This window comes from Dermacentor variabilis, chromosome 8 (genome assembly GCF_050947875.1).
Source record: "Dermacentor variabilis isolate Ectoservices chromosome 8, ASM5094787v1, whole genome shotgun sequence".
In the NCBI taxonomy this organism is placed as follows: domain Eukaryota; kingdom Metazoa; phylum Arthropoda; class Arachnida; order Ixodida; family Ixodidae; genus Dermacentor; species Dermacentor variabilis.
In genome coordinates this window covers 99,436,960-99,464,928 of record NC_134575.1, presented here as the reverse complement: position 1 = coordinate 99,464,928, position 27,969 = coordinate 99,436,960, and the positions used below count along the sequence as shown (strand labels likewise).

The 27,969-nt window shown below is 46.6% G+C and overlaps 1 protein-coding gene across 3 annotated transcripts; it reads left to right on the top strand.

Moving 5' to 3' along the window:
- The first annotated feature begins 978 nt into the window (after window positions 1–978).
- Window positions 979–22,840, top strand: LOC142590462 (uncharacterized). Of its 3 annotated transcripts, XM_075702601.1 has the most exons (4): window positions 1,611–1,720; window positions 1,833–1,876; window positions 11,000–11,206; window positions 21,173–22,840. In XM_075702601.1, the coding sequence occupies exons 3-4, from the start codon at window positions 11,014–11,016 to the stop codon at window positions 22,159–22,161; spliced, it is 1,182 nt and encodes a 393-aa protein (XP_075558716.1). In that variant the 5' UTR covers window positions 1,611–1,720; window positions 1,833–1,876; window positions 11,000–11,013; the 3' UTR covers window positions 22,162–22,840. The 3 variants fall into 3 exon arrangements, with proteins under 3 accessions (XP_075558715.1, XP_075558714.1, XP_075558716.1); XM_075702600.1 differs by lacking the exons at window positions 1,611–1,720; window positions 1,833–1,876 and adding an exon at window positions 979–1,078; XM_075702599.1 differs by lacking the exon at window positions 1,833–1,876 and having other exon boundaries at window positions 1,491–1,720.
- Window positions 22,841–27,969: the final 5,129 nt, after the last annotated feature.

The window sequence follows — 27,969 nt, the reverse complement described above, 5'->3', positions numbered from 1 at the left end:
CACGCCGAAACTTCAGCCCTAGCATCTACCACAGCAAAAGACGTCGCCAGTTTTATCCTTCGAAACCTGATTTTACGCCATGGAGCACCTAGAGAATTACTGAGCGACCGCGGTCGCGTTTTTCTCTCCGACGTCATTGCAGCATTGCTAAAGGAGTGTCGCATCATTCACCGTACCACCACGGCATATCATCCTCAAACTAATGGGATGACAGAGCGTTTCAACCGCACCCTTGGTGACATGTTGGCCATGTATGCTTCATCTGACCACTCGAATTGGGATCGCATTCTGCCTTTCGTCACCTACGCTTACAATACCGCCACGCAAAGCACCACTGGGTTCTCCCCTTTCTTTCTCCTTTACGGACATGAACCTTCATGCACTATGGACACGATTCTGCCTTACCGACCAGATGCTTCGGAGTGCACGACTGTTTCTAGAGCGGCTGCTTACGCCGAAGAATGTCGCCAGCTCGCTCGTTCGTTGACATCCCAGGACCAGTGGCGCCAAAAGAATCGCCATGATTCATCTACTGCGGCTACGTGCTTTGCTCCTGGCTCGCTGGTCTGGTTGTGGGTGCCCTCTACTCCTCCAGGCCTTTCCTCTAAGCTCCTCTCCAAGTACCACGGTCCTTATCGGGTACTGAAGAAAACATCCGCGGTCAACTACCTCATCGAGCCAACGGAAGCGCCTTCCGACCAGCGTCGTCGCGGCCAGGAAATTGTGCACGTCTCCCGGCTCAAGCAGTGCCATGACCCTTCTGTGTTTTCGTGCCCTTAGGTCGCCAGGTTGGCTACTCTTTCGGTGCGGAGTGATTGTACTGAAGGCACTGGGCAGCGGGCATGGTGCTAGTGGATGAGAAGAAGACGACAAGGTGTGCTTGCTTCCCCGTTTCGAGATAGCACCGACCTGTTTTAAGCCTACCGCTGCAACCTAGAGCTAGTGCTGCTAGGCGAACACCCCCCGTTGCATATTTTATATTGACGTACCGCTTCCGAAGCGTTATGGCGTGGCTTTGCACTTACCCATTTTGCGACACTAGACTACACCAAGGAAGCAGCAACCCTTCTTACTACAAGTAAGTTTGTGTTCTCAAAGTCCTAAAACACGCATTTCAATGAGCACATAAACGAGCAATGCATAACGAAGCCCTCAATAAAATTTGACTGTCAAGCCTCTAGAAGTACAACTGTCTATGTCTTGTATCAGTAGTGCCTTGTTTTTAATGTTACGAAGTTTCATAAAGCACGCAACGCTACAGCGCCAACCTACACACTTAACAAACCAAGGTCAGAACGGTCAGAACATGTTCTTTCAGCGGTTACGATGCCGTCGCTTTCTCGTCAGGGCTTCGACATCACACCGCAACACAAATATCGGCTCAGAACGCGTTATCGCCACTTCGAGCAAAACAACAAAGGCAAATAGCTTTGCGTAGTACTTGGAGCGAAACCAAAACTGCCAAGAAATACTTGTAGACTATTTTGCCAGTCAACAGAATGCCAATCCGTAGCCTGTATTTCCAATCATTCCCATGCACGGTTCGTATGAGTTTCTCCCACGAAACTCACTACTACTATAGTGAGAAACTCTATGGTGGAAAGTACAGTTTCCCCTGGTGCCATCGTGTGCGTCAAGCGTCAATCACTAACAAGCTACCGGTGCTACCATAGAGAAATCTATGGTGCTACTGCAGCGCATCTGGAACAACCGAACAACGGTGAGAGTACTCGAAGTTTCGCACGATTACCTGTTCTTTTGCTGACACTTCATTGTAGGAACAACCGCATTTGCCAATTCGTGCGCTATAACGTGGTCTACAAATTTCACAGAGTGGGAAATGGTTGCTGCAGCCTCGCAGAGATCGCAGGATCTGGTACGTATGGGTACCTTCGGTAAGCGCACGTCTGAGCGCTGCCCCTAGTTGAAACAGTAGAGTGCCACTGTTTATAATGTGCAGCAGGCGTGTGTTTAGTCGCGATTTAAAGTGTGCCACCTCCCACGCGGCAACATTTGAAAATGCACTGAACTGTCAGTGCTGTCTAATGAGGCGCGTCTCTTATGTGGGTGTGACGAGATGGTTGTGCTATTGTGCTCAGCAGTGGTCACGCACATGACTGCATTTTTTCCCCTTCTCACTGTTTAAGTTTGCTGACCACTCCAGCTGAAGCGTCAGAACTTTCCATTTCTTGCCCTCAGGTAATGACAGTACATGGATGGATGGATGGAAGGTAGGAGCGTCCCCATGGAAACGGGGCGATGGCAGTTGCCACCATGCTCAGATTTTTATTTTGCCTTTTATTTTTATCTGTGTTGTGTGTTATTGAATTTCTCGATTTTCTTTAAATACGTCTTCCTACCCTTTTAACCTTATGTCACCTCTCTGCTTTTGAGCCACCAATCCTCCAATCGCCTTTTGCTAATTTCCACCGCATATTTATTTACATGACTATCATCTCTGAACCCTAGGGCCTCAGAAAGGGTGACTGTGGCCGCATCGACATCGGGATTGATACCATCACATTCTAGTATGAGGTGTTCCATCGTTTCTACATATTTACCACACACAGTACATGTGTCTTCTTCTTCGTTAAATTTCTTTTTATAGCTCCGCGTTCTAAGACATCCTGATCTAGCTTCAAAGAGTAGGGCACTGCCTCTTGAGTTATCATAAAACGCTTCCTTCCTGATCTGCTGTTTCCAGTATCGATATAGTTCTACACTATGCTTCTTTTCCATTGAATTTATCCAATTTTTACCTTCCGCATTTTTAACCTGTCGTTTAATGCTCTGTCCTTTTTCGTCCTCGTGTCTGGCATACTTACTGGTTAGCTTCCTAGTTCTTTTCCGCCATTGTGAGTCAACGCTCTTTCTGTATAGGTATATAAACACCTTAGCTGCCCACCTGTTATCATCCAATTTCCTCAGACGTTTTTCGTATAGGATTTTACTCTGAGCTTCCCGTGCTTCGAATGATGCCCAGCCCATATCTCCCTGTACTGCTTCGTTTGTGGTTTTCCCGTGGGCACCTAGTGCTAACCTTCCCACAGCTCTCTGATTTACTTCTAGTCTCGACTGAACCTCTACCCTTAAAGGGACACTAAAGGTTACTATTAAGTCAACGTGGACTATTGAAATACCATCACAGAAACTTCGAAACGCTTGTTTCGTGCCAAAAAGAGACTTATTTTAAGAGAAAATGCGTTCTGAAGCGTCCGCGTACCTCTAGCGCAGTTCAAATCGCCCGCCCTCCGATCGAGGAGTACTGACATCATGGTCTCATAATGACGTTGCGCCATCGGTGAGTAGAACGGCGTCCGCAGACGGCGCTACGGCTTTTCTGCGCAAAACGCGAACGCGCGGCCAGAAACAGAGCCGACAGCAGAGCGAAAGCGGGAGTATGGTGGCTAGCGGAAGGAGAAACGAATTACGTCCCACATTACGTCCCACGGCCCACGGAGAGTCCGTTTTCGTTAAACTATAGGCAGCGGCGACCTCGCAGCGTGGTCGGCGTGGTCTATGAGAAGCGACGAGCCTTTTCGCACTCGCAACAGGGCATAAAAATGTGCGAATCGACGCAAAACTCGGCCTAGAAACGTGCTTTGCCACAGCCAGGGCTCAATACGACCCAAGCTGGCACGACCCAGATGTCGTTTCCCGCACCACCACCAGGCGCCGCTGCTATACCTCAAACTCCAGCGCAAGACGCCCATAAGCTGGTACTTCATTCTATGACGCTAACTTCGACGCTCGTCGCAATGGACCCTGACACCGACAGATTGGCTCGCGATGGTGGGCTCAACTTCAGCGATTTGAGCACCGACGAGCGCGACCTGCTGCTGAGGGCTCGCACTGCCGGCGTCGTTGCGTACTACGACGGCGGCCTCGACACCGGCTCTCCGGAGCGGGAAAGCAACGAGGGCTTTCCACGACATCACATGGACGTGGCATTCTCGCTGCTTGTTCCAAATGGAAGTTTCGCGAGCCAGCAGAACCCTCACAGCACGACGCGATAACGAAACTACTGAAACTCCAAAGCGTGCGCGGCGCAGAGTCGAGCGAAAACGAAACATTTCGTACACCCATATTACTGAAGGGCAACGTCAAAATGTTATTTTTTCTTAGAATCGAACAGACGTAGACAAGTAGCACTTTTTCCGTCTTATAATCGAATGAAATTATATTTTTAATACGAGTAGTTGAGTATTAGTAACACAAATTATGAGGAGTCCTTTCGTCATCGGGCTAGTACCAGAATGTCGCTGGGGGGTCTCAAATCGTGTCATGCATTTACCTCAATTTCTCGGTTACTAAAGCTCTGTTCGCGATTATATTGACGCCTTAGACGTTCTAGAACATTGCTCTACCACTTTAACTTGAGTTTCTGGTAACGTTTAGTGTCCCTTTAAACACAGGACCGCATTCCCGAAAGTAAGCCCCGGCACCATTACTCCCTTCCAAATGCCTCTCAGTACCTCATACCTGTTGTAACCCCACAATGCCTTATGTTTCATTATCCCGGCATCTCTTCGCCCTTTTGCTATTAGAGACTGTTCGTGCTTTTCCGTGTACATCTGCCCTTTGTTTATCCATACCCCGAGATACTTCTATTCGGCCACTCGGGGTATTTCGTGGCCTTGTATTGTAAGCTCCTGATCAGTTGTATCGTTGAAAAACATCCCACCGGACTTAGCTGCACTAAAACTGAAACCTAAACTGTCTCCTTCGTCCCCACAGTAATTAACCAAAGTTTGCAAATCTTCCTGGCTATCTGCTAACAGTACAATATCGTCCGCATACATTAAACCCGGTAGTCGTTGCTCAACAACCTTTTCGCCTAATCTGTACGACAGATTATACCCTAGATTGCTTCGTTGTAACCTTCTTTCCATGCTTATCATATAAAGCATGAACAGCAGTGGTGATAGAGGACAACCTTGCCTTAATCCTTTGTGAACCTCGACAGTTGTCGTACTCTTGATTCCTTCCCATGTTATTTCAACATTATTTTCTCGATATAGTTCCTGTAGAAAATCAATTACCTCATTACCGATACCTTCAGCTTTTAATATGTTCCACAGGAGTTCCCTCTTCACATTGTCGTATGCACCACTTATGTCCAGGAAGGCTAAATACAGAGGTCTATTTTCCGCCTTAGCTATTTCTATGCACGAACAGGCTATCATCTAAGCGCCTACCACTTCTGAACCCGTTCTGAAGTTCTCCAAGTATTCTATTACTTTCTACCCATGACTGCATTTTTAATTTCACCGCCTGCATCGCCAGCCTATATATAACTGATGTTATCGTAATTGGTCGGAAAGATTTTATGTTCTTCTTATCACCTTTCCCTTTATAAATGAAATTCATTTTACTCTGTTTCCAGCTGTGTGGAATTTGCTTATTTGTTATGACTGCCTCCAATGCTTTTATCAGCGTTTCCTTGCTTCTTGGGCCAAGTTCATTAATTAACTTGATTGGAATTTCGTCTATCCCCGCGGACGTGCATTTCGGAACATTTGCTTCCGCCTTTTTCCAGTTAAGATTGGTCAATTCTAAGCTGTTTTCTATTATGCTATTCTGTGTTGCTCCCTCACTTGGGGCGATTACCCTATCGTCTTTCCTAAATGACTCTGCTATAACTGAACCGATGTAGTTCACAGCGTCCTCTCCCTCTAAACAATTTCCTTCGGCATCGTGAATCTGTTCCTCTTTTCTGTGATTAGCTTTACCCAGCCAGCTTATATGGTTCCAGAATTTTCTAGACCCCCCTTTAGTTGCGTCGCGAACTTCAGCCAGCTAGCGATCAGAGGACTGCTTTATTTTAGCCTGGACGAGGACCTGCACTTGTTGTTGCTTTTGTCGATAATATTCCCATTTTTGGCCTATTTCCTCTTCAGATAACTGCGCTCTCTTTGCTTCTCTGTGTTCCCGAGATGCCCACCGTTGTTGTTCGATGGCCTCTCTAATTTCCTTATTCCACCAACTTCGTGGCTTCCCCTTTCCTCTCCAGCAGTTTACTCCTTTTACCTCTTTTATTTTTGTACTAATGAGTAGTTCTAACTGATTATAATCCCACCTTTCCATGGGATGTTTTTTATTGCTTCCTCTATGCCAGCCGCTATTTGTGCTATTTGCGCGTCATTTAATTTTGCGTACTCTTTTTGGCTTCCCTGCATTTCTCTTTTGAGTAGGGCTCCCAACTGTAGACTAATACACTTATGATCACTTCCGAGGCTGTACTTCCCCTCTTCGTCTATTTCCATTATTGCTAGCTTGCTATACAATCCCTGCGACATTAAGCAGTAGTCAATGGTCGTTTGTCTGTTACGGGACTCCCACGTGATTTGTCCCTCACACTTAGTTTCTCTATTTACTATAACTAGGTTGTGTCGTTCACAGAAGTCTAGCATCAACTTCCCATTACAATCTGTGTATCCATCCAGATCCTCGATGTGGCCATTCATGTCACCCAGCAGACAAATATCGGCGCCTTCTCCAAACTGCTTTATATCGTCATCGAGACACTTCACTAGATCTTTGTTCTCTTGCCTGTATTTGTCCCCTGTCCCTAAATAAACTACTCCTAGCCATGCCTTTTTACCAGCAATTGTACCTGATGCCCAGACATGTTCTTTGCAAGTTAACTTTATTCTTTGCCAATTTGTTCCTTGGTGTATGAGCATACCTACTCCTCCTCCCTTCCTCTCCGTTGTTGTTCTATTGCTCCCTTCCCAGACGTAGCCTTCAATAAGCGGTGGGCCTTCTAGATCCCTGAGGTGTGTTTCGCATAGCACGTATACACCTACTTCTTCGTCCTTTAACTGCTGTTCTATTTCTAACCACCTCGCTCTCTTTCTACCGCCTTGCATGTTTATGTACCTGATCCTGGTGTTAAATTTATTTGTAGTTTTCTTCCTGGACCTCCTAGTGGCCATTTTATTGGCGTCAGCCTCTATTGTTGCACTTTCTACACTGTTTCTACCTACCGCTACGCCCTGAGGCGCAGTGGACCCCCTAAAAAAGCTACTGCCCGACCTGCCAGGCGCCAGCCTATCTCGGCTCCTAGCCTTCCATTAAAGTGGATGCCATCTCGTGTAAAGCCTCCGCCAAAGCCTGCTCTATGCACTTCTCTGTTTATGTCTGCCACATCAAATCCTTTCTCCTGGCTTAGCTTTCTTATTTCACAATTTACAGCCACAACGTCCTTGGCAATTGCTCCGTTCCTTCCTTGCACCTCCAGCACTGTGCATACCACGATCTGGACTTGCTGTGCTATCGCCCTTAAATCGTCAACTCCCTCCGCTAATCTTTCCACTACTTTTGCAGCTTCACCATTCAACACATCATTTAGCCCCGCCGCTACCACTACCAAATTGCGCTCTGCAACATTCTCAGAAAGCTCGCTTTTTGTTTCTCTCAGTACTGCGTCCATTGTCCTGCCTGGGAACGTCCCGACTGCTACCCGCTTATCACCCTTTGCACGCTCCATTATAGCTCTTTTGCACCTCCTCATATTTGAATCACCACCTATAAGTACTAGGGCATTCTTTCCCTCCCTCCTAACTTCCAGGTTGTGCTTATCATTGACGATGTGGGGTCTCTCACACCCGTGCTCTTGGGACAAAGGAACGACAACACAGTAGTGCAAACAATCACAAGGGCATTTATTGCACCTTTCATAGATCAATGCCTGCTAGCCGAGTTGCTATGTGCAAAACATGCCGATGGGCGCGCGACAAATCTAGAAGTCCGACTCACCGCGACCGGAAGCGGGCGAATATGTTCGCCCCATGCTGGATCCCAAGGCCTGGTCGTTCGCGTGTATGGTCACGCGAATCGTGGCGCGTTCGAGGGCGGCTACGCGAGGCGGTCTCGCAGAAGCATGGGTCGGCGCGCACGCGGGATACGTCCCCGCCGCGCGCTCCGACCCGCCGGGCAAGAGGGTCGCTGCACGTGCGGCACGGCCGTCCCGCTTCCTGTCTCGAACCCAACAGCCCGAGCGCCTTGTCTCCCGACGCCCGAGTAACCCCGCAGCGGCGCGACGCTCGCGCCATCTCTCGCACCGCGCTTGTACCACCCGACCGACGCGGGCGCCAGGCCACGCGGCGGGCGAAGCCGCCCTGCAGGAGACGAGCCATGCGGGAAAACTAGATCTCAGGGGAGGCGTGAGAGTCACGCATCCCCACAACTATGAGCTCATTTCTTGGGGTTAGCTTGTTCCCCTCCTCTCCTCGCGCTCGCTGGCGCCCCTGTGGCTGCAGCGTCGCCTCCCGCGGGGCGTGTTGCGCTGCTTCGCTATAACTACGCCGATTCACCGGCGGCGAGCTGACTACCGCTTGCTCTGCCACCCTGCCACTGACTTCGCATGTAGGGTCTACCCTACTTTCTGTGCTTTTGCCACCGGCTTGGTGTCCCGATCCATCATTCTCCGCTGCGCTTGTCTCAAGCGCATCGAGACGCCTATGTAGTTCTGCTCTCCTTTCCCTCTCTTCTCCAAGCTCGGCCACGGTTCTTACTAATTGCGCGGCCTGCACCGCTTCCACCTTGACCAACTCGCCGACTTTCGCCTGCAAAGCTAACCGCCTCTCCCGCTCCTCCCTCAGGTCTGCTTTCAGCTCCTCGAACTTGGCTGTCCAATTTCCTTCCAGTTTTTGGACTGCTTCCCTGACCCCTTCGCACAGCCTGCACGTAAAGCTAGACTCCTCCGCGTCTGCTAAGCTCTGGAAACTGGTCTCGTCGAGGGAGCACCAGCGCAGGCACTCGTCGCACTGCACTTGCTCCGCGTCTCCCGCGGCCTTCCCTTTCTTTGGTTTCATCGCTAGGCCTACGTCCTTAGGCTCAACGAGCACGTCCGCCAAATCACTTCGAAGAGCTAGCTGAGATAGTTAAATAGGCCTATCAAATAGGTCCCGCCTAGCACCTAGGCCTAACGAGGGAAACCGCCAGACTTAGACAAAGCCGGTACGTTTACCACGCTTACCACGATTTTAAAATTTGCGCTCCTGCTCCATGCAAAATAAAACACTTCAAAAACATCAGCTAATAAGAAGAAAAAAGAGTACTTAGCTACGAACGAAGTCGCTGAAGCCTCGACACAGGAGCGTCCGCACGCCCAATTACTATTTAAATGCAATAAAACCAGCAAATAAAAACAGAAGCAAGCTCAAAGCATGCACAAGAACTTATGATTTCGTCGTCGCCACGGAGCCCCGAAAAGCACGTCCATCCGCCACAAAATCCAAATCCAACTTAGCTTTTCCTTAACATTTCCTTCATTTAAAGCGCCCTTCACCAGGCCCCATGGTATATTTTGGTTCTACGCTGGAAGTTGCTACGTGCATGCCTTCTAAAGAGCATTCAGCCGCAAGAATTTTTCATATTGGTTCATTAATAGCCGAGATATAAATATTTCAGTACCGCGAACCCCTGATTTCAGGAGCTGATCATCACTGCCAAGAGAGAGACTCTCTCCACTTGCCCCGTCTAGCCTTCACAAGCGAAATTCCTTCCCTGCATTCTCCCATACCCACCGTGCCCATACCAGACCTCGAGGATCGTGTGACGCATAGTTCGCGGGCCCCCACCTTGATTTTTTGTTTCTTTTTCTTTCTTTCTTTCTTTTTTTGCTGCGCAACGCTCTTTTGCTGGCGGTGTCGCGCGCGAGCTGTTGTGCTTGTCTGTTTTTGCCCAGCGCACAATTGTTCGCGCTGTGCACAAGAACACCTGACTAGCGGTATAAATCAGTGCTACACGAACACTGAGGCAAACATAAGTAGATCACATAGCATGATCACGTGCTGTAACAGGGTAGAAAATGGCACAGTTTTGGTGTCAGCGCGTGCAACTGCACGACGATGCCGGAACAAGCAGACAATGGAAGTACGTTGCTCTTGCTGTGGTGCAAAGTAAATACACGCAGAGATTCGGTTTATGTGTTTTATTATTTGCAACAGATTACACAAATAATGTTGCCATGTTACCAGAAGTGTTAGGTAGGGTAAATGGCAGGGATCGTGAGTTAGAGAGGTCTAGGATTGTTCTCAATTTGAACAGGAAAAGGCCAAATTAGCCAAGAGGAAACAGATCAGCCAACCTAGACACGTCAGTTGGGATAAAAGTAGATGACAAGATGAGGACAATTAGAGATCACTGGCAGAGGCCGCCCAGGATCGTTGAAGAGTGGCACATACCTACCCAATCAACAAACTTGGTGTCAGAAAAGTCTGTTGAAAAGCAACACATAGACAATGTTACATGCTCAGTCACCCAAGTTGGGCTGATGGTCGGTTTTGAACACAGTTCCCTCAGCACAGCAGCCAGATGCTCTACCCATTTGACCATTGACCACATAGGGACGCAGGTTGGCAGGAATGAGGTTAGGCGTGGACATACATACATACATACATACATACATACATACATACATACCTACTGCTAACTGGGCGAAGTTCTTTAACAATGCTAATGCATTGAAAATTATCTTTTGCAGGCAATGTAACATGTAGGACAGGTGACCAACAGTTTATCAGGGTTACAAAATGAGCACCAATGGAATTGACATGCAATTGTGGAGAGCAGACAACTATGTAGGGTGATGAAATAGAAAATTTGCAAGCACAGGATGGTATCAGCAGGCACAAGATGTGGGATGATTGGATATCTTACCGTGAACATTAAATAGGCTTATCGCGATGACCCTAGGATCTTGCAGTCACTTTTCATTATTTGGACTACACCAACAGCTTTAAAATGTATGAAATGAAAAAGTATCTGAGATTTTCTACTGTCTTAAGCCTTCCACAGAAAAGAGGTTGCCTTGTTTTCGAGTATTCAATGCGGAGTGTCCCTTGTAGCCCTTTAGGAACACTTAACCGAAAAGGTTTTGTATTCCATGGCTATGCATTGTAAACTGCCCCCGCATTTATTCTGTTGTTGTATTTACCCCTTGTTCTTGATGCTTTAACAAGACTGCGATCACCTCAATTATTTTCTGCAGGTCCCACAAATGCAATGAGCCTAGCTGAAAGCATCGCTGCCAAAATGACACGCGATGCTCTTTCGAAGGTCGTTGGTCAGGTCGAGGTTGGCATGCAGTGCAGCTTGCCTCTGGCCGACAAATCTGTCGGGTGCTCCTTCAAAGCACGGAGCGTCTCAAAGAGCATGCAGACTACGGAGACCCTGGATCATCTAAGCTTCACCTCAGGTGGGCAGAGACCACCACGTTCCTTACAAAGATTTGCTTGCTTGTGTGAGTGTGGTAGATGGCCAAGTCTGCGTTGCTCGGTACGACTTGCTCAAGTGTGTAGGACGTTTTGCTGCTGAAGACAAATTAGCAGGTTTGTTATCCTTGTCTGCATACTGATATGATCAAAGTGCAAAAATACTGCTCTGTTGAGCACATTCAAGCAGCTTAGGTGGTATACCTTAATCGAGAGCACTCTTGCCCTGATGACTGTAGTAGCCCTTACATTGCTTTACAATAATGTTACGCCCAGTGAGTCTCTTAGTTATGCCGAAATCAGTGATGAGTGTAAGAACCTGATTATAGGTCAATGCACAATGTAAGTCGACCCCTGCGTTTTGGATGAACGAAATTCTTTATTGCTGTTAACCACAAAACATACTTTGTTTTATCGATATGCTCATTCATTTAGGGAGGCGAAAACGAAAACTGCATGGGAACTGTCGGGACTGTTGTTCTGGGACAGCTTTGGGTCACATCCCATAGCACATCATCGGTGATGACTAAGCAGGACTAGGCATGTGCTACACTATCGTCAGGCAATCAGCAGCATGCACTGGGCACCTGAGGTGCACTCCAGGGATCACTTCAATGGACCTGTAGGTGTCTTGAGGTGAAGGCTCACCATACACTCATTTTAGTCCTTGCCCGTTGATGGGAGCTTCAAGTTTTGCGCAGTGTTTGCAGACTGCAGTGGCTGGCGGACCTCTTCCGTGCCACCAGTTTGTCCTATTGGATAGTTATTCGTTCACAGCAGTCTTGTTACAGTGTGCTACAAGCTCGTCCACCTTTGCGGATGCGAGAAGTCAAGCCTTTTCCCTTTGAGAAATGAGACGCTAGTGAGCAATTCAATTCCCTTTGCAATGATTTGAATCTGCTATCATTGGGAGAACTTGTGTACGGTGCTCACAAAACAAATTCGACCACATTGTCCTCAAGTTCACTGTCAACAGGGTAGCCATTGCACAACCAAGTTTCCAGTGAAAGATCAACAGTTGCTCTGTTTTACATTCTATACGCAGAGTGCACTGCCCCAATCATACTGTATGATTCCACCCATTTTATCACATTGTTGTCAAATGCACTTATAACGTCAAGCCCTGACGTAGTTTTGCACCCCGAACAGTACTAAAACTTGTTTGCACCAAGTTTGCACATTTGAAGTGTATGCCACAGTAATGGCAAAAACGATGATGCTGTCTCCATTTTTTGACAGCTCCAATCACGATTGTGCCAAAGGTATCTTGCAACACCTGGCGAAAGCCCAACCTCTCCTTGGTAATTCGGGTGCATTTTTTCATATGATTACTAAAGAGTGACAGCATCGGGTAACATGGTGTTAGCCCATCATGACATAAAAGCAAAGTTCTGGGTCACTCATGGAATTTTGCAAAAGTACTCAGGGAAAACCTGAAAAACTGAAGGAATTTGGAAATGTCAACTTGGTAGACACCCTGAACTTTATGACAGAGTGTGAGGACATCTTGAATATATGCCACGTAAGGTTCTGTCGACTTTTGAGCATGGGTCGATGGCTCCTTGTTTGCTGCCAGCTGATAGTCAAAGGGCTTTCCAAAGAGGTCTAGAAGCTTCTGCTTTCAGTCGTTCCAACTCGTTATGTCACATTTGTGGGTCTCATACCATGCTAGCACTGTGTCTCGGAAATAGAATAGCACATTCGCTAGCATTAGCATTGGGTCCGACCGATTATTTTCGCTTACACGCTCATACCAGGAAATCCAGTCTTCAACGTCCATACCATCGATGCCATTGAAGGTCCCTGGGTCTCACGTCTGGGACAACACAACAGAGGTCAGAGTCTGCTGCACTGGAGATGGGCAGTCGGTCATTGTGGCACTTTGGCTGTCAATCACTGTGTTGGGGCTGACAGGGCGATCGCTGTGGAACTCCGTGTTGGTACCCAGCACCTTTACTAAAATGTTGCGAGGCAGAGACAAGCATGGAATGTTGTTTATGCAAGGCGAGTGCTGAAGGCACCAGCTGACACTAGAACATGGCGGCTGAAGTGCCTCAGCAACAACAACACTTCTTCGTCATTGTCTCTTGTCTGTATGTCCTGTTCTGTATCACAACAATATTAAAGAAAACTTAAAATTTTGTTTACGAATTAATGCATTTATATAATGTATGTCAATGACCTACCTGGTACGTGACTTGGAAAAACGAACAACGCTAAAACGGGGCTATACAAAAACAAGACAGCGCACTATCATGTGTCTTCTCATTTGCAGGCCAGATTTGTTGCAGCCCAGGTAACAGTGGAGATCACTGTCGTTTTCCAGCCAGACTTTAGTGTTACGGCCACAGCTACGTACGGGAGAGGGTGGGGACTATTTTGCAAGTTTCCTATCACTCAATCGTGCTTTCAGCGTTGTCAGCATGCTATATTATTCTAGATTTAAAAATGAAGGAACAAAGCTTTGCGCTAAAATTTCAATAGTGTCATGTGATGGAATTTTCGCTCACTTTTGGTGACCCATACAAGGGGGACAGGGGGAGAAGGGGATAGGGAAAAGGTGATGTGAGAAGGCAAGGAGATGCTACTACTATAGACACCATAGTGGTTGTGGGGAAACTGGATAAACTTAATTTCTAGGTGCAGTGACATGACAACCCTCTCATCCCCCTTGGGACTTTCCCTTTCATCCATGTCGTCCTTTCGGAGCCCACCTCCTGAAACTTTCTGTTCCATGGGAAAGGGCGGATTTGCCAGAAAATATCGGGGGCAGAGGGAGTTTCGACCCCCCAACCCCACCCCTAGGCTATGCCAATGCTACACACACAAACTTTTTGTGGCAATGTGCCATTTACTGCAAAGGCTGTAACAATGTTTTCACCTCATTGGGCGGTGTTGCCATAGTAGATCTTAAGGGTGTGGGCCGCCGGCATTTACAGCTGCTAACGCCCCTTGAGGCAATTGCAGTCAAAGCAGTGCTTTTTGGTAAGCTGTTGATAATTACGGTACTTCTTTATACATCATGCCCGGCTACCAACTTTCCAGAACAGAATTTGAAAGCTTTATTGCACAACTTCTAGAGCCCTATATTGTTGTTGACCTAAATGCAGTGGCTGCCTCTTGATGTGATGCCAGGGGGCACCTCATAGAAAATTTCCTCTTATGTACAGGTGAACATTTGCTAAATAAGAAAGAACTGACTTTTTAGAGCGTCGCAAACAAAACATTTTCATATATAGATTTAAGCATTGCATCAAGTACAGTCGTGCCATAGTTGGAATGGAAGGTGGTTAAGCACTACCTTCCATGGTTAAATAATTAAGTGATAATTTTCTGGTTACTTCAAAATAACAAAACGGGACGAATGCTCTCCACATGTGCTCCAGTGGAAAGTTGACTCAGCGGACCGGCAGTGGTACAGAGAGCTGACACATTTTACCTGGGATGACATTTGTATATTTAGTAGTGACGATGCAGTAGTATATTTAACTGAACTTATTGTCGATGGAGTGTTAATATGTATCCCGCAAACCAATGGATCGCATTCTAAACGACGTGTTGCCAGATGGAATGTTGAATGTAGGGAAGCGCGAAAGAAACAAAATAAGGTTCAGATCACCTCTGTGACTCTGACTATAGAAAACCTTATCAGTTTCAAGAAACAAAGTCGAAAGGCAGAAGAATGCGCCGCCGTGCTAAAAGGGAAAGCTGGCAGAGATGCATCTCTGGCATTAATTCTTGTACAGATGGAAGAAAAGCCTGGGACAGGGTAAACAAAATGAAAGGCCAAGAAGCTCGTCCTCTACGACTAGTAAACACACAAGGAGACGCTCTTGAGGAGCACGCTGATTGTCTTGGAGCACATTTCGAGTACATTCCATTACACAAATACATTTCTAAGATATCAATGACAAGCACAGAGACAGTCTCTGGGTCGGAAAGGCACATCCCTTGAAGGATACAATCATCCATTTAACTAGGCAGAATTTCACTCTTCACTGAATTGCAACAAATCCACTCGAGGAAGTAACAGAATAATGTATGAAATTATCAAACACACCGTAAAGCCCACAGAATGTTACTGTCACTCTTTAACTCCATGTGCTCTGCTGGCTACATTCTGTCTACCTGGAAAGAAGCAATCGTAATTCCTATTCTCAAAGAGGGAAAGGACTGTTCCTCACCCAGTAGTTATAGGCCTATAGCTGTGACCAGTTATTTATGCAAACTCTCTGAGAAAATGATTAACAGATGCACCGATGCCTCATCCATTTTCTTGAAAGCAACGAAATGGAACTTGAAAACATTGGATTACATTCTGTCTGTGCTGTCACCAATCCTAGAGCTAACGAATGCCTTTCTACTATTTTCGCTCCACCCCAACGCTTCTCTCCGCGTTATCGCATCCCAACTGAGTGGAGAACTGCGGATGACCAGCCGATATGTTTCACCTGTCGCAACTCGTGGCCCTCAACACCTCGTAGACAGACCAAACTGAACCGTTCTAATGGAAATACCTGCAATGTTTCGCCCACCACTGAGTCTAACAGTGACTCTGCTAGGAACACGGGGTACAGTCACTCACCATCGCTGCGCGAACACAGTCTTGCTCACCGCAAATGCGTCGCCCATCTTCCCGTTCGCCGCAGCCACGTCGCCTTTCGTCCCCTGTAGCTTTTGGCCGCACACTTTCGGAAAACTAAAAAATGCAGCTCTCAGAGGTGGTGCTGCATTGCCTACTACTGCAGAAAATACTCTGTCTGTGCCCACAAGGAGAAGTGTAATTGGCGTTAAACTAGACGGCGTACCTGTCCAAGCACTTGTCGACACTGGAGCCCACATATTTGTGATGAGGGCTATCCTACGTAGATGTTTCAAAAAGGTCCTCACCCCAGCAGCTGCCCGAGTGCTTCGTGTGGCCGACGGCAGCGTGCTGGTTGCTCTTGGAATGTGTACTGCGTATTTAAGTATAGCTAGCTGCCCTACTTCTGCTCTCTTTGCTGTGATCAACAACTGCCCTCACGACGTTATCCTTGAATTGAACTTTTTAACCATTCATTCTGCTCTCATCGACTGCGCGACCGGCGTTCTTCAGTTAGAACTGCCTCAACTCGCCGATGCTCCGAGCTCCGCCCCACCGCACTTGTGCTCACTTCACAATGTGCGTCTGTCACCCGAGGCAGTTACTTACATCACTTTGACCACTCAGCCACAGGTTCCTGACGGCGAATATGTGCTTCGCCCTATCATTGATGGGCTTTTGAACCAGAATGTTGTTGTCCTTCATACGCAGGTCACAGTTACTAAAACGACGTTGTTATACCACTTCTGAATTTCAGCCTGTGCCCTCAAGTGATTCCGGCCGGCGTGTTCTTGGACAGCATTTCTATTGGTTCCGATTTTGACATTGAGAGTCTGAATGCTGAGAGTGGTTTATTAGCGCCAATTGCAGCTCACAGCTCTGGTTCCTTAATGGATGACCTCGCAAAAATGATTGCACCTGACCTCACCTCGGCACAGGCCACGGGCATACGTCTCCTACTTGAATTGTACAGTGACATCTTTGACTTCGGCTACAGGCCTTTAGGCCAAACATCTGTTGTTCACCACCGTATAAACATTGGAGACACGTATCCTCTTCGTCGGTGTCCCTATCGTGTATAGCATGCTGAACGTCGAGTCATCCAATCGGAAGTGGACAAAGTGCCCCACAAAGGTTTCATCGAGCCATCAGCCAGCCCTTGGGCTCCGCCTGTTGTCCTTGTGAAAAAGAAAGATGGTACCTGGTGTTTTTGTGTCGACTATCGCCACTTAAACAAGGTCACGTGAAAGGATGTCTACCCACTACCACGCATTGATGGTGCCTTAGACTGCTTGCACGGAGCTAAATACTTCTTGTCCGTCGATCTTCGATCCGGCTGCTGGCAGATTTCAGTTGATGAAATGGACTGCGAGAAGGCGGCCTTGATCACACCAGATGTTATATGAGTTCAAAGTCAAGCCCTTTGGCCTATACAATGCTCCAGCGACATTCGAACGTATTATGGACTCTTCTGCGAGTCTACAAATGGACCACCTGTCTTTGTTACCTTGACAGCGTTATTGTTTTTTTCTCCCACTTTCGGCAGCCACATTACTCAACTCACAGCCATTCTTTAAGTCTTTTGAAAAGCCGGCCTCCAACTGAGCTCCATGAAGTGTCAATTTGGGCGCCGTCAGATTACCGTGTTGGGACATCTCGTTGACACATCTGGTGTATCAATATACCTAGTTCAGGTGATATAGTTCTGCATGCAGAAGACACTAAAATTTTTCTTCGGTCACAACTTCTTGAACACTGTAGTAAGTGCAAACAAATATTTGTCTGAACTATCAGTATGGATAAAAATGAATGAGCTCCAGGTAAATGTTGAAGAAAGAAAATTTATTGTTTTTAAATCTAAAAATAATATCGTACCCTTCGATCCTGTACTCAGTTTTCAGAAAGGAAAAAAATAGAATGTGCGAGTTTTACACATTTTCTTCGAGTGGTATTTAGTGAACAGTTAACCTTGACTGAGTATACTAATTGCTTGCGTACCAAAATATCACACACATACGGTCTAATACAGAAGTTAAGGCTTCTACCAAGCTGACTGAAAGAAACGTATATTTTACCCTTATCCAGTCACTTCATTTCTGCTTATTTGGTTGGGGTAGAAGAACATAAAAAAAGCTATTAGAGCCATTATTAATATTCCCGACACTTCAAGTACACAAGAACACTGGCAACCACTCTAAACATACATAAGTTAGTAACAGTTCGACAGGCGATAGATGCTTATCACTTGATCCACAGCAAACCTAACCTTAGCTTTTGTTCATGTGCACAGCCTTGTGCTGTTTACAAACTGCGGTATGTTTCTTGCAGGATTCCTGAGGTTAGCTTTAAACATTTGAACATACCATTATAATAACTTTCCTGAAGAATAACAAAGAAAATGAAAATCTAACACATGATTTCCCAAGTACAATACTTAAAAAAACAGAAGTTATAGATCTATTACTTAGGTCATAACACATAAATTCGACCTATTGTAGTCTTAACGTGGCTGATTACATATTTATTTTTTACTGCTGTTGGTGATGCTCATTTTCACAGCTGTAATTGAAAAATTGATTATGTCAAAACATTTATACACTGCACTGAATCATGGATGTTCTTTTTTGGTGCAATTCTAATGCTGCGATACAAGGAAGCTTGTTGCAGTCTCAAATGCACTGCAGGAGGGTAGGCCTCATCAGGCACACACTCTTTAGCCTCTTGCCTGATGTGGCAATGTATGTTTGGATGCTGTATGCGAAAAGTGAATCTCACGATAAACTTTCAAAATAGAAGCATTTCAAGTCTGATGACTGAGGAATGAAGGTGAAGACTCATTTAAAGAAAGCGATTGAATAGTACTAGCAGTGATGTAGCAAAAGTTTCCTGTGCAAATAGGAGGCTTAATTTTGCTATCTTATGTTAAGCTGATGTGAACAAAGAGATGTATAGTGACTCAACTTCCATTATCTCTTTCTCTCATTCATGATTGTAGCAAATATACTTAATTTTCTCCATGACACCGTGAATCTTGCTCATTTGGCATAAATGAAGTATTGGCCTGATGTTAAGATTGCGTAGAATTTTTACTATAATTTCATGTAGTAAACAAAACTATGTGCAATTGGCCGAGCCAATTACTTTTTATGCTTCTGTGGGCAGGGAGGAACAATGGCTTCTTACCAACAGTCAAGCACAAGGAGTTGCAGGAGAGCATCCTCAATCATTGTGACAGTTGCGACTTTGCTATTGGTATCCTGTCCCCACTCATTACACACAAGTGCAAACACCTGGGAGAGAAGCCACTTAATTGGCACTTCTGCCATCAGAGCGTTTCACACAAGCGGAGCGTCGACGGGCCCCTCTGAGGTCTGGCTTTCATGAACTGAGAAACTTAATGCATACAATGCATGCTAACGATAGTGTCTGCAAAGTAGTACATCACTAAGCATTGCAAAAAGGGCTCAAATTTCAAACCAAACTCTGTGTGCCTTTCGCCGCACAGCGACCAAATTCTCAGCTGCTGAGTTGCATTAATCTCACAAGTGCGCCTACGTAAATTACAGTACTGTGACGTCAATCACAGTGATATGTGACTTTGAGAATTATTTAAGGCAACGTCATCTGTTTGTTTGATCGGTTGCTTCAATAAACAATTTAATGATCAGAGAAATTATATACAACCTACAAACTGACTGTCTGCGAGTCTTTGTTTTATTCCATGCCATTGCTAGAGAGACATACTTTCACTTTGTCTGCTTGTTTCCGCATTGTGCAGTCGTTTCGTGCAGAAAATTGTCTTCCATTTTTTTACCTGGTTATAATGCGCAATTGTGCTCTTTGATTTGCTTGTCTGCCTCTGTGCTCGTGACGGTAGCATTGATTTATACCATTAATCAGGTGTTCTCACATTGAATGCCGGAGCAGAGCACGAGGAGTAGAGTGCATGTGAACTTATTTCACCTTGAACATGACCGCAACTGAAGGTGTCATGCTTTGTTAAGCCTATAAGGACAGCACTGAGAAAAGCCCAAGTCAACAAGTAATCTTCTCGGGTGAAAATTGGCTAGATCACTCATAAAGAAGTTGCCGTATTTTGGCCTGTATTAACCAAAAATTGTACAAATTTCACAGTAAGGACAAGGCCGGGGTGCAGATTGCAGAAATTTCGATTTGAAGTTTGGTTTCATGGCAGCACAGTGTGCTGGCACAAAGCCATACTTGAGGGCAAGGTTCTTGCTACTCAAACTTTCATTATCTCCTGGGGAACCCCGCCGTCTTTCCACCCGTGTGTCAAAGTTCCCTTGTCCCCTTCTTCATTTTTGGTCATTATATTCCTCTGTACGGGCTGCCATTTTGCTTTTAGCAGTTACTGAATAGTGCACATGGCTCTGGAAAAGTATAAATTGGATCACGATAAGCTGTGCTCAGTGGCCCAGCAGAGTCTCCGAAAACAGTGGAACAGAGTCACTGGCTGAAGATACGACATGCGCAAGTTGTTTATCCCCAAATGGATACTGTTCATGTTACCATCTGAGGGTTGTATGCAGTTACTTCCATTGATTATACACGCACATTTTTTTTTCCTTTCAGGGTTGTTTTGAAAGCATTGTGAAACATCATTCCAGCAAACAAACACAGACGATCAGAGAAGGACAACAAGAATGCCAGTTCTTGTTGTCCTTCTCTGCTCGTCCCTGTTTATTTGAGTGCTAGAAGAATGATTCATAATTTTAGTGAAGACCAACTAGCCTAGCCGTCCATGCTTCGCGACTGTTCGAAAAGAAGGTGTGGGTTTTACATGTTGGCGGATTATATGGAGGAAAATACAGTACTTCCTAGCCAGCTCCTTGCAACCTCAACTTATGAAAACGTTGCCAAAGTTCAGCATGTGATCAAGAAAAAACCCACTGATGAAATCTTTTACGAAACAAATTTCTTGTGCCAGCGAATTGTAACAAGTTTTGCAAATAGTGTCAGTGGCCTCTGGGCCTCGAGTGGTCATTGAGGATGAGAGAGCGAGCTCGGTTAAATCATCTTTAAACTATTCTCTAAGGACCGTACAAATCCGTGAAAGTCTTTAAACACTGCACATTCTCTTACTATGTAATCTTTTGCCTTTCTGCAAAATTATTTTTGTTGATGTACTTCACAGATAGGGTCGGGAAGCATTCAGATGCAGAAATATTGGGCAAATTAAATAGGAAAAAGGACCGTTAGGAGTTGCCTGCTTCATCATGCTTAAATTGACTCTCAAGATTTCCCAAATAAAAAAAGAAAATAAAGCTAGTTATTAAATTGGTCATCTGTGTTCTTTGTTTTTGGCATTTCATAGTAACTTTCACTTGCTTTTGTTTCATTTGTGCAGCATCGAGGCCTTCCATTTCTCCATCAACTGCCAAATGTGACAACTCAAAGCAAGGATGCCTCCACCGATATCAGTTATGTGACTACGGGACTGATAAACTGTCTCATCTGGAAACACATGCCAATGTCCATACGGGCGAGAAGCCATTTCATTGCCCTTTATGCCCCCAGAGCTTTCCACAAGTTCACCAAAAAAGTTACCTATGCACTCACACAGGCGAGAAGTCATTTCGGTGTCCTTCATGCTCTCGGAGTTTCTCACAAAAGATTTACCTGAAAGAGCACCTGTGTGAGTGCACAGGTGAGATGCCATTTCAATGTCCTTCATGCCTTCGGAGCTTCTCACGTAAGGCCAGCCTTATAGTCCACTTGCGCACTCACACAGGCGAGAAGCCATATCAGTGTCCTTCATGCTCGCGGAGCTTTTCAGAAAAGTACAACCTTATGAGACACCTGCGCATCCACACAGGTGAGAGGCCATATCAGTGCCCTTCATGCTCTCAGAGCTTCTCAGAAAAGGGCAAGCTTATGAAACACCTGCGCACCCACACGGGTGAGAAGCCGTATCAGTGCCCTTCATGCTCGCAGAGCTTCTCAGAAAGGGGAAACCTTGTAAAGCACCTACGAACCCACACAGGTGAGAGGCCATATCAGTGCCCTTCATGCTCTCTCAGCTTCTCACTTAAGAGCCACATGAAAAACCACCTGCGCACCCACACAGGTGAGAAACCGTTTCATTGTCCTTCGTGCCTTAAGAGCTTCATACGAAAGACCAGCCTGATATGCCACCTACGAACCCACACAGGCGAGAAGCCCTATCGGTGCCCTTCATGCTCTCGGAGTTTCTCACTAAAGGGTGCCCTGAACATACACCAGCGCATTCATACAGGTGACCGGCCATACAGTTGCACCGTCTGTTCAAAATCCTTTACGCAATCTAATCACTTGAGTAGACATAAGAGAGCACAGCACCCTGATAGTGTAGGGTAGGTCAACAACCATGTTGAAGTAGAGTTTGAATTAAAGATCTACAGACATGTGGCATGCTGCATAGCATTGTACTGCATCAAGTAACACAAGTGCCTTCATGTGCCCTTAAAGGGGCCCTGAAACACTTTTTTTTCGTGTCACCATATTTGCTCTAGATCTTTGCGCAGCATGTCATAGAACATAGAGTAAGAGAAATTATGAAAAGTGACCCACACAACGCCCTATAGCTGAAAAATAAATATACAGTTAAACCTCAATATAATGAAGACAATAAAGTCAGCAATTTGCTTTGCTATATTGTGATATTTGATTATTCAAGAAGTATATTCAATAGTTCTTTCGATCTCAAAAATTACTGTTTGCATGCCCATACAAAATATGTATGTTCAATGTAATATCTAATATTATACTACAAATGTCTGAATGATCTGCTTTCTAAGTTGTGTGTTCTTGTTTTGTTCTTTTCAGTATTTTCTTTTAGTATATATGAACTTGTTCTGTTAGACCCATTTGCCTCTATGTTCTGGTATACATGGTTCATCCTAGAGAGACTTTGATCTTATTCTATTCACACATTTTTTTTTACAGATGAATACTTTTTTAGAGCAATTGATTGTTCGAAAGTTAGCTTTCCACTGTGTTTGATCAGAGCAGCAAATAAAATACTGTTGAATAAGTATTCATTGACTGTTCGTATGTATTTTAGTGCTTGAATGGCAGCATGCAATATAGCATTTTATTGCATGGGGGCTGCAAGAAAAGTTGATTGATGGCGCTTGGAAGTTTATTATTAGCCCAAAAGGCACTTGTTATTACTGAAATGGGGTTTATTGCAGCTCGTTCGCGAGATCGCAGGTAGCTCTAGATCACGAGTCCTAGCGCTTCGCATCAACAGCCCGAGCTCGGGTCTCGCGCCGCAGCGGTGACAGTCCGCACTGTGCCACATGCATATTACCCACTACAACTTCCCCCGCGGCGAAGAGGAGCCATCCTGGCGACCTAAGGTGATGATACGATAAGGGGGTCGTGGTACGGCTTCAGGCGGCTGACGTGAACGGTCTCGCGGCCACGGCGGGGTTTGTCCGAAGATGGCGTCACCGGTTCGACCGCATAATTCACAGGCGAAGTACACGCGACGATCCGGTACGGTCCTTGATATTTCGGAACAAGCTTTGGGCTAAGGCCTGGAGCTTGGAAGGGCAGCCGAAGCCAGACGTGAGAGTCCACGGCGAAGGACTGTGTGGGCTGATCGTTGTCGTGGCGATCCTTGTGGATTCCTTGGGCATCCGACGTGAACGAGCGAGCCAGTTGGCGGCACTCTTCAGCATGGCGAGCAACTTCGGAAAGAGGGGTGAATTCAGAGGCATCCGGGTGATATGGTAGTACGGTGTCGAGGGTAGTGGATGGTTCACGTCCATAAAGAAGGAAAAATGGTGAGAAGCCTGTGGTAGCCTGAACGGCGGTATTGTATGCGTACGTCACAAAAGGGAGGACATCGTCCCAATTGGAATGATCAGACGCAACATACATGGTGAGCATGTCCCCAAGAGTGCGGTTGAATCGTTCCGTTAGACCGTTAGTCTGTGGGTGATACACCGTAGTGGTGCGGTGAATAGTGCGGCACGTGGCGAGTAGCTCATTAATAACTTCGGACAAGAAGACACGGCCTCGGTCACTGAGCAGTTCTCGCGGTGCGCCGTGCCGTAAGATGAATGCCGCGACGTCGCGAGCAGCAGCCGAAGCAAGCGCAGCTGTTTCAGCATATCTTGTGAGGTGGTCTACTGCGACAATTATCCAACGATTTCCGTTAGCACTGCATGGAAGAGGCCCATAAAGGTCAATGCCAACCCGATCAAAAGGACGTGCAGGACACTGTAAAGGTTGCAGAGGGCCTGTCGTATGAGATGTCTTGCGTCGCTGACAGGCTGCACATGACCGAATGTATTTGCGGACATAAGAATACATGCCGCGCCAGTAATACCGCTGGCGGAGCCGCTCGTAGGTTTTCAGGACGCCAGCATGAGCTTGTGGGTCTACATGGAAATACGTCGGAACGCAAATGGCGAGGGATGACTAGCAGCCATTTGCGACCGTCTGGCTGATAGTTTCGGCGGTACAATATGGCGTCCCGTAGCACGAAGTGGGTGGCTTGGCGACGAAGGGCTCGAGGGCATGTAGACGTTCAAGAACTGCTAAGGATGTCAGTGAGAGACACAATCCACGGATCTTTTCTCTGTTCAGACGGCATGTCAGTAACGGCAAGCGTAGCAACCGGGCACTCTATGGATGAAGGTGGCGTTTCGTCGGATCGCATGGGCGAACAGGAGAGCGCATCTGCATCAGAATGTTGGCGCCCGGATCTATAAATGACGCGAATGTCAAATTCTTGGAGCCGAAGAGCCCAACGTCCAAGACGCCCCGACGGGTCTTTCAGTGACGCAAGCCAGCAGAGCGCGTGGTGGCCTGTTACAACGTCGAACGGACGGCCATACAAGTAAGGGCGAAATTTGTTTAAGGCCCAAACTATAGCCAAACATTCTTTTTCCGTGACAGAATAATTGGATTCTGCCTTCGTGAGAGCCCGACTCGCATATGCAACCACATATGCTGGAAAGCCAGGCTTCCGTTGTGCAAGGACGGCTCCAAGACCAACGCCGCTGGCGTCGGTATGAACTTCAGTTGGTGCACTCAGGTCGTAGTGGCGTAGAACAGGCGGTGAGGTAAGCCGACGACGCAAAGTGGTGAAGGCTTGGTCACATGCCGGAGTCCAGTCGCGAAGGTCACCAGGGCCAGCCAGGAGCTTCGTCAAGGGAGGGATGATGCAGGCGAAATTGCGCACAAAGCGTCGAAAATAAGAGCAAAGACCGACAAAACATCGGAGCTCTTTCACTGTAGTCGGCCGCGGAAATTCTGCGACAGCACGAAGTTTGTCAGGGTCGGGAAGGATGCCGTCGTTGGAAACGACATGGCCAAGTATCGTCAGCTGGCGGGCTCCGAAGCGGTACTTTTTCAAGTTAAGTTAAAGGCCGGCGGTGGTAAGGCAAGTAAAGACTTCGCGTAGACGAGAGAGATGAGTGGTGAAATCCGGGGAGAAAACTACCACGTCGTCTAAATAACACAAGCACGTCTTCCATTTGAGGCCGTGCAGAATATTGTCCATCATCCTTTCGAATGTCGCGGGCGCATTTCAGAGGCCGAATGGCATTACTGTAAACTCATACAGGACATCAGGCGTAATGAAAGTTGTCTTCGAGCGGTCGGATTCATCCACTCATTCATCCAGTCCAAAGAAGAAAAAAATGCGGCACCATGAAGACAATCCAGGGCGTCATCTATGCGCGGTAGAGGATAGACATCTTTTCGTGTAATCTTGTTGAGGCGACGATAGTCCACACAGAAACGAATCGAGCCATCTTTTTTCTTAATGAGTACTACAGGAGACGACCAAGGGCTGCAGGAGGGCTTGATAACACCACGTTCAAGCATGTCTTCAACTTGCTCGGCGATGACACGACGCTCGGTGGATGACACGCGGCAGGCACGTACCCAGGATTTTTTTTCGGGGGGGGGGGGGGGGAGGGCAACTGTAGGTAACTTTCCTATGTAAATGAGGGGAGGGGTACCTTTACTAGTACAAATGTGCATAACGCCCACCACTCGATAAAAAAACGCGTAAACCCACGAAAGAGAAATGAAATAAGGTGTATTTTACAGGCACGCCTGTGCGATACACCTCTCCTTTACTTGGCAAACAAAGAACCACGTCAAATGGACACGCGCAGAAAAGAAGCGCAGGAAGAACACTGCCAAGAACAAGCAGCCCCCTGAAAATGTAAAAAAACATTACTTTAGTAGAATAGAACTTAAGAACAGCACTTGGCAACAAAGGCACACGTACCGCGCGGAGTTGTTTCTCCGCCAGCCAATCACAAAACCAAACAATATCGCCGTCATGCGGCCTTTTCAACATGGCATCGCACTTGATACCTCCGGACGGAGATTCTGCTGTTCTTGAGTCTTTTCATCGGCGGAAGCCATGAGGTGTGCAACAGACATGACAAAATGTATGGAGTCTGCGCATTTCGCATGAAACTTCACTGCCAACTGAAGTGAAATTTCACCACAAATAGTTGTAGCGAAGCAAGCATGTTATTTCAGTTCAATAAAGAATTAGGCATTCGCCATTCCAATATAACAGGTGAGGGAAGGTTGCGCGCTAATAATTTTATTTTTGTAGTTACCGTCTTATTTAGGTTACAAAAGAAGTTTGAAGTGCGAATTATTTGTAGCCTCGCGGAGGAACAGTGGCTGGCGGTTATAAGGGCGTGGGCGGGGCTTCACTGCAGACTTAAGTTGTATCCGACTATAGCAGCGCTTTTTCAATTAGCTCTGGAAGAATTATACAGAAATATATATTTGCGGAACAATCGCAGTTCTTTTTGGCCCCTCGTTTACTGCTCTAACAAGTCAAGTGCCACAACCGACTCGTATTGTTATTTGGGAAGCTACGTAACAATGCGTGGCCGCCAGTCGTGTACAACCGCGTATGGCGCAGGAAGCTGCGATTCTACACGTACTGCGCCCACCGCGGAAGGTTAGAAAAACACCTGCATAAGCACAGCAGAGAAGTGGCTACGTTATGCGGCTCGAAAGATAATTGTAGAAGCATCATGCAGAACACACGGAATTGTCCTCCACTTCCGGCGGCGTTTTCTCTACTTCCTTTTAAATAAAAAGATGTTGATCCATGAATATTTTCATAAAGAACGGTTAAATTCGTTCATTTTTGCTTTTCCTTCTTGTTTGGCTGTTGCTTTGGCACTCTCCCTTAGTATATCGCTTAATTTCTCAAATCTTTGCGACTCTTGTTTCCAGTTGGCAATTTTGCACGAGAAGAGCTGTACAATTAGGGAAAAGCCAGACGAGTTAACGGGTGACAGTCATATTGCCTATGAGTGTAAGAGTTATTGCAGGGTTTGATAATAGACGCGGTCTCGCATTATCTTATTTTCCTACTTATCTAACCTATATCACGGGTATAATGTTCCGAGGATCTGTCAGCGTCGCGGCTAGCCGTCACTCGAGGAAATAATGAAACAAAAAGAAAAGCTAAACGTAATTGGCACTTTCTCTGGCCCCAACTCGTTCCATGTACATACAGACCAGCTGACCACGAAGCGAATCCCTTTCCTGGTCCCTGGATCAGTCTAAATGAAGAAGGTTGAGCTAACGAAGCAACAACGATGAGCGTGACCGTTGAATAAACGGTCACAACAGAATGCATCTGAAGTTGATGAGGAAATTGGCCTTCACATCCCAGGAGACGCCGATAATTACCGCCATCCAAAAGGAGCGAAAATGAAGGCAGCAAAATTTTGTTGACCGTCGAATAGCTGTGAAGTCTCAACATTGGTTTGGCGGCGCTTTAGGAATGTGTGTGAGAAGTGGTGACGTGGGCGGGGAGGGGGGGGGGGTATGCGTCCTAATTTCGGGGGGGGGGCCCGGGCCCCCCCTTGGGTGCGTGCCTGACACGTGGTACGGACGCTGGCGTATTGGTGCGTGATGTCCCGTATCAGTCTGGTGAGAGACGGTACTTGTGCGGCCTAATGATGCTTGGTTGCAGTCAAAAGAGGCGTGAAAATCATTCAAAAGAGTAATAAGCCGCTCACGTTGTGTCGGCTCGAGGTCATCGGCAATAGAGCGACAAAAAACATCCGGTGATACTCGGTTAGATGGCACATGGGGTGCCAGTGCTGTTACGTTGGCAGTATCCACGTCGTCGGGAACAGGGAAATGCACAATAACGTC